General features: G+C 40.8%; 1 protein-coding gene across 2 annotated transcripts; it reads left to right on the top strand.

The window, feature by feature from the left end:
• The first annotated feature begins 62 nt into the window (after positions 1 to 62).
• Positions 63 to 6,446, top strand: LOC116397457 (protein shisa-like-2A). Of its 2 annotated transcripts, XM_031872881.1 has the most exons (4): positions 63 to 346; positions 3,953 to 4,089; positions 4,803 to 4,849; positions 5,157 to 5,324. In XM_031872881.1, exons 1-4 carry the CDS (start codon positions 135 to 137, stop codon positions 5,238 to 5,240), a joined length of 480 nt encoding a protein of 159 aa, XP_031728741.1. In that variant the 5' UTR covers positions 63 to 134; the 3' UTR covers positions 5,241 to 5,324. The 2 variants fall into 2 exon arrangements, with proteins under 2 accessions (XP_031728741.1, XP_031728740.1); XM_031872880.1 differs by lacking the exon at positions 4,803 to 4,849 and having other exon boundaries at positions 5,157 to 6,446.
• The last annotated feature ends 424 nt before the right edge of the window (positions 6,447 to 6,870 follow it).

Genomic DNA, 6,870 nt, shown 5'->3' with positions numbered 1-6,870 from the left:
AGAGAGAGAGAGAGAGAGAGAGAGAGAGCCGGTCTGCACCTCCACCCATTCTGGAGCCTGCAGCCCCACGAGGATCAGACTTGTTGATGTGGAGTCGCAGCAATGGGAGATGTGCGGCTTGAGCTCGCGTCTTAATGCGCGCCACGTGCGCTACTGTGGCTGATATGAGCTCGGACTGCGAAAGTTACTACGGCAAAGAAAACGTGTTCGTGGAGGGCTTCACGTGTCCGAAAGCGGACAGTGACACCACGGCACTTTTCTGCTGCGGGTTCAATGACTTGAAGTACTGCTGCGATGACCCAAACAGCTTTTTCCCTTACGAATATGGATACATGTGGTGGTTAAGGTAAGGGGTGATAAACACAGTCCCAAAAGTGTCTCATTTACGCTTTTTTTCCCCCGTGTCAGAATGTGTAGTGGAGGTTGAATGTACCCGTTAACTTCTCATATGCTCTCCAGATTTTAATTACGTGCACCAGGCATGGTGTCAGTGAAGGCAAACTAATTCTGCACAGAATCATTTATTGTGTTCAAGACTTCTAGAAATGTGAGTTTTTAAGGGGTTAAAACGTGCATGTGTGGGTTACTAAGCACGTAATGAAGCCAACCTGTTACTGGTATTTTGCTTGCCTTCCTCTTTGTGTCTCCAGTTAGGCTATTTGGATGTCATAAGAGACTATAGACTAATTAGGAATACATTTGATTAAAAAACAACACTAATTGATGCTCATTAATGCATATCTGAAACACACCTTTGAGGCCCACATATGTAAGTTATATCATTCATGACAACATTGCCTCTCATTCAGTAAATGACAAAGATCTAGGGATGCATTGATCCAACTTTTTCTCTGATAATCCACTGAACTGTCAACATTTTTGATTGGAACAATTTTTTTTTCAGCAGGCTATGTTCCACTGAAACGGTGAGGATATCATTTCTCAGTGCACGGCAAACAAAATGTCACCTCCATCGTATTGTGTCGGAGAGATTTAATGGATATTGCAAAAGCTGCATAAAACCCAAACTATCTGAGGTGCTAGAGAGCACTGCAGGTAAGTGAGGTAATTTAGTGCGAACTGAGCCTTTAAGTCATTATATCGAAAGTCTAAGTCCAAACTCACATGGAAAGGTATAGTAATGTAAAAAATCCGAGGATTCATTAATATTTGATTCTACAAATCGATATCATAATTAATTGTAATTTCATCACAATGCAAATCATGTAGCACGGTACTACCAACTCATCTCCATCGGAATTATGGGCGAGGGAAATTACCCGGCTCCGCATCATTATTTTTCATTATGTGTGAGTATAGGAACATCTTTTACTGAGTGCTTTTCTCTCTCAAAGCACAGAATGGGCATGTAACACACCACTCCAGCCCTCTGCTGCTCACATTTGAAGCACACTATAACAAAAAACAGTACATATCTTTTTGATCTTTACACTTTACATCTCTTTGACTTCTTCCGTATTTCTTCCAGCTTGATTGTCCATTATGTTCCAGCTGGCTTAAGTATTCAGGCAGCCATGTTGTTATACTTGAGTTGATTTGTTTAAACCAAATCACACTGTGGCTCAGTGGCCCTTGCCTTTAGTGTGTGAATGTGTGTGAATGGTGAATGATGACATGTAGTGTTCAAGCACTTTGAGTGGTCGGAAGAATAGAAAAGTGCGATACAAGTACAGTCCATTTACCATCTCACTGCATGAGAGAATATCGAAGGGTTTACTCAAGCAGCATTGTGTTTTTCAGAAAATCTCACATTCTGCCACTTGATGTTGTGATTCAGTGGTTTGTGTCACCAGAATAAATGCACCTTCCAGCAGCTCTAAAGCTCCCTCATTAATACGCTGGAGGTGACTGAACAGCACAGGTGTAGGTTTCGGTGGGAGAATAAGATAAGCCAAAAGGGGTATTAGGGCCAATGCTAAAAAATATATAAATCATAATAGAACAGGTTGCTTCAAATCATGTGTTCATGTTTTAGCATTATTTTGACCTTTGACTGAAAATTTAGACTGCAGTGTGACATTTTTCTTCCGACCGGTAGCTCTGTGTCACTGTCTCTGCGTCCCGCTGGCTTAGAGATAAAAATAATACATGAATATATATAATAACTTTTCAGGGAACACAGATAAATATTTTGAATGTGCTGAAAGTTTTGAACACAAACAGAATTTTTGCTTAAAAACATATCCAGGAGTTTATAAATTGATTAAAATGAATTCATGTGTCAATGATGTGAACAGATGCTTCATGCTTTACCGCATTATATTTTCAGGGAATTTCTTCAAATTTGTTAAAAAGTCTACTTGGTCAAGGTCACTGTGACCGTAACTCAAGAATGAATATGCTAATCAAGATCACAGAAACGTCTAAGAGGATAAAGTGATGGATAATAAAGCAAGTGGTTTGGACCACTGCTGAACACCTTAAATATGCTAGTCCGAGGTTAGCTCCTCTCCTTGCTATTTCTTTTATTGGCTTCATGATTCACGGCTTGTTGCCAGACTCGATGCTGTCTGTTCTCTTAGTGCCAGTCATTAAAAACAAAGCTGGTAAAGTATCTAGCCTATAATTACAGGCCCATTGCTTTGGCCAGCGTACTGTCAAAAGTCCTAGAAGGAATCCTGCTGGACAGAATATATGACTTTATCTCCTCCACAGATAACAGAAATTGTCAACAAATACAGAGGTGAAAACTCATCAGTTCTGATGTGTTTTATTGATGCCTCCAAAGCTTTTGATCGTGTTAATCATAGTAAGTTGTTTTTCAAACTGAGCCAAAGAGGTGTCCCCACATACATTTTGAGAATTCTGGCTTACTGGTATGCGCAGCAGACTATGCAAGTAAAATGGGGTAAAAGTGTCTCAGCCCCATTTGGGGTTAGCAATGGTGTCCGACAAGTTCTGTTTAATCTATTGATGATCTGTCCAAGTAATTGAAAGCCTGTAATACTGGGTGCATGATTGGAAATACTCTGGTTAACTATATCATGTATGCAGATGATCTTGTGATATTTAGTCCATGTAGCGCTGGCCTTCAACAGCTCCTCACTATATGTACTGTGTATGGTGTGGAACATGACATCAAATACAACGCCAGTAAGAGTGTTATCTTGATCTGTCGAACCAAAGAGGACAAATGTCTAAACTTCCCTGACTTCAAATTGTCTGACGAAATTCTTGATGTCTGTGGTGAAGTAAAATATCTTGGTCATTTTATAACGGAACACATGACCGATGATAAAGACATTTCTAGGCAATGTCGTAGGATGTATGCACAAGCAAACAGCCTCTCACGCAGGTTTAGTATGTGTACAGATGGAGTGAAGATGTCTCTGTTCAGAGCATATTGCATATTGTACACCACTCTACACTGCACACTTGTGGTCAAACTACAGAAAAAAAAGGCTTACAGAGACTTCAACTAGCTTATAATGACGCCATGAGAATACTGCTAAAGAGAGCGAGATGGAGTAGTGCCAGTGAAATGTTTGTGGCTGCACGAGTCAATACTTTCCAAACTGTTTTAAGAAATCTCATGTATAAATTCATTTGTCGACTTAATGACTCTGAAAATTAGATCATATTGGTTTTAACAAACATACGGTTTAGTAGCACACGCTACCAGTCCCAGCTGTGGCGACATTGGTACAGCTGTCTCTTTGTAAGGCATTGCTATAGGCCTATGTACTTTTATTGTTTGTGTATGTCATTTTATGCATTTGTCTATCTGGACCCTGAGTCTGAAATAAAGTCTATCTAATAAAAGAAAACACATGCTAGCAATATTTATCCATTTTAATCAGTGTTCACATTTTAAATGCAGCTGGATCCATTACTGTGCGCAGACTGTATCCTATTTCCAGTCTGTTGGACAACATGCTGAGAGCCATGAATTTACAATAGTCCTGCTGTGTCTTTGTTCTCTGTTTCACAGTTTCGGAGCTCTGGTGGGTCTCTCTGTAGCAGCTGTGGTTCTTCTCGCCTTCATCGTCACTCTGTGTGTCCTCTGCTATCTGTTCATCACCACCAAACCCAGAGGTCTGGACAATGGGCTGCCACTCCGAGCACCAGGTACCGACTGCAGCTCCGTCTCTCGGTGGCGGGAAATTCTGCGAACATGTCGATAAATTTCACTGAACCGTGTATAGCCTGACATTTATTAATGGCCGACACGAAAGTTTTGAAAGGAATGAACTACCAGAATTTAGCAAGCTTGTTATTTTGGTATCTTAAAACTGACTGCTCATACATTCAACGCTCTTCGCGTGGTTAAATGATTAATCTTTTTTGTTGTTGTTTATGTTGACAATAATGAGAAAACTATTGAATGAGCACAACACAAGATTTTCAGCAGCTGTTACGTCACTTTTTGAGAACGTATCCTTCCTATTCCTGACTGGACACAGGTGATAGATGCCATAGGTGTCCACCAAGGACCTATACTGTCCTTAAGATTTGCCTCAGCTGTTCAAACTGAATACGTTTTAGGAAACAACCAATCTATATAGAGGCTGAGTTTTGCAGATAAAATAGATGGAAATTGTAGTTAGATTTTAAATGGTCTATAATAAGAGTGTAATTTGTCATGTTGTTTCAAAGCCTTGTTAAATGCTAACAATTACACTGAATCTGGGCTATTTGACCTTTATAAAATCAAAAAGCGCCGCTCACCCGTGGTACACCGACACGTATTTTCTCTCAAGTGGTCTAATTAGATCAGTACTGGCTGTAATGTAAGAGGTGAAATGAATTCCTGAACACCTATCTCCATTTTTCTCTCATAGATGGGCGGTATTTGTTCAGATGGCCAAGCCGACTTGTTTTGTTTGCGGTTCGTAACCTTTTCTACTCTGTTTGCTGGCGGATTACAGACACGCATAGCCTATAACACCAACCTCTAACCAAACTACACTGTAGCTGAGTTTATTCACTCCAACCCAGTTGATGGAAACGTACCTTATTCGCATTCTTTTGCGATATTTAAGAGGATTGCTTAAAGTTGGCTTGACAATTCAATGGAAACATACCTAATGTAAACGTTATTATAAGATAATACTGACAGGTTTACTTACTGGTGGTTTGCATAGTCGGTCTGGCTCTTCACACGCAAGTTTCTAAGTGAACTTTCTGTCTTCTAGGCTCTACATCGAGTCCACAAAGACCAGGACCGAGCCATTCCAGCGCCCCCGCCGGTCCTCAAGGCCTCAAGAAACACTTCCTGAGGGGCAAGCTGGACTGTGACAACCAGCCCCCGGACCCTGACCGCCTTTTCCAACGTTGTTTCATGGCCACTGTGACATCTATCAAAGTCGAGGGTCCTGCATAGACTGACGGACTATTTGACCTGTTGGTTATGAATTTTCTTAAAAACTGAAAACTACATGCAGAATTCATCACTGACATCCACCAAGAAATTAACTCAAAACACTCATTGAATGATGATTTACCAAACAACATTTTAGCCTCAGACATGATTTTGTTGAACTTGAGAGACGGAGGGATTTTGGCAAAAAGCACAAATTAAGGGGACTGTGCTTAAACTGTGTCGTGTGTTTGATTTATTTGTGGTTTCTTGTTGTTTAGCCCCCTGGCTCCAAACTCTGCTTTTACAGTGTCACAGAGGAGTCAGTAGTTAGGGGAGTGTGGATAACGGATGTTTTGTGATGGAAGTTTTGAGGTACTGATTGGAAAAAAAACAACTTTTACTGTATGTTAACACATCCGAGATCACAACAAAAATATGACACGTCTCCTACATCTGGCTTGTTAGCACTCCATTGATTTTACACATTACTCGTCATGACATCTTTAATAACCCCAATGGGATATCCAAGATTGGCAGGAGGCTTCAAAGTTCAGTGACAAATACGGGGCATGGAGTTTGAAAGTTGTTTACAAGGCAGGAAGGGAATTTTGGAGGTATAGGGTCAAGGTCACTGGTACCGTACGTCCGTCCCATTCTTGTTCATTTCTAACTTTGACTATAAGTTATCAAGGATAACGTTGATGTAATCTGCAACATGACTGATCGGCGGAGGCATACAATCATGAGGCGGTAATTCTAGTTTGGAGCTTGACCCATAATAGGGTCCCATACTGCCCCTCTGTTTCCGTGGTTACACTTGTCTTTTAAATGTGAATTTTGTGATCGGATACGCCAGATCTGAACTCAATGTGTCTGCATAAGTGCACTTGAAACAATGCGTGCTGCCTTAACGGTTAGTGTTCATATCTATTTAAATTCCTCACAATAAAAGTCCCATGTTATTTTTTGCTGTTTTCTCTTCCTCCCTGCAGGACTGGTAGACTTTGTTATTGAAGATTAGCCGCTGACAAAGCTCTGGTTATCCAGTGACAAACACATTTTTCTCTAAATTCTTCACAATAAAAACCCCATGTTAATTTGTTATTTAAAAGCTTTTATTTTTGAAGCAGCAAAATCAGGAGATATTACGCTTTCATCAGCAGTAACTTAACAGGACTCAGCAGGTCTCAGCTGGGCTCAAGCTCAGGTTTTCCTCCTCTCTTCTCTTGGTCGGCCTGTTATACAGCAGCCACATTTACAACATAGTTGCCAACAATATTAGCATGGCACTAGTAATGGCAATGTCTGTATGACGGTCGGCCCAGACTGAAATATCTCAACGACAAGATCCCTTTAGCAGCAACAGAACAAACCCTTTCACAAAATTGCCACAGACAGTTTGCATTCACCAAGCATGTGCTTCGTTGAGTGTCAACGTCGTAGACATGATACAATCTGCATCTCATACCCAACTGTCAGCCTGATGCTCACGTCCTGTACCGGTCCGTGTTTCGCTTTGATGGTGCACACACTTGCTTGTGTGTTGT

Source organism: Anarrhichthys ocellatus, unplaced genomic scaffold (assembly GCF_004355925.1).
Source record: "Anarrhichthys ocellatus isolate YVR2014 unplaced genomic scaffold, GSC_Weel_1.0 scaffold67, whole genome shotgun sequence".
Lineage (NCBI taxonomy): Eukaryota > Metazoa > Chordata > Actinopteri > Perciformes > Anarhichadidae > Anarrhichthys > Anarrhichthys ocellatus.
The sequence above is the reverse complement of the archived record's forward strand: the minus strand, read 5'-3'. Positions and strand labels throughout refer to the sequence as shown.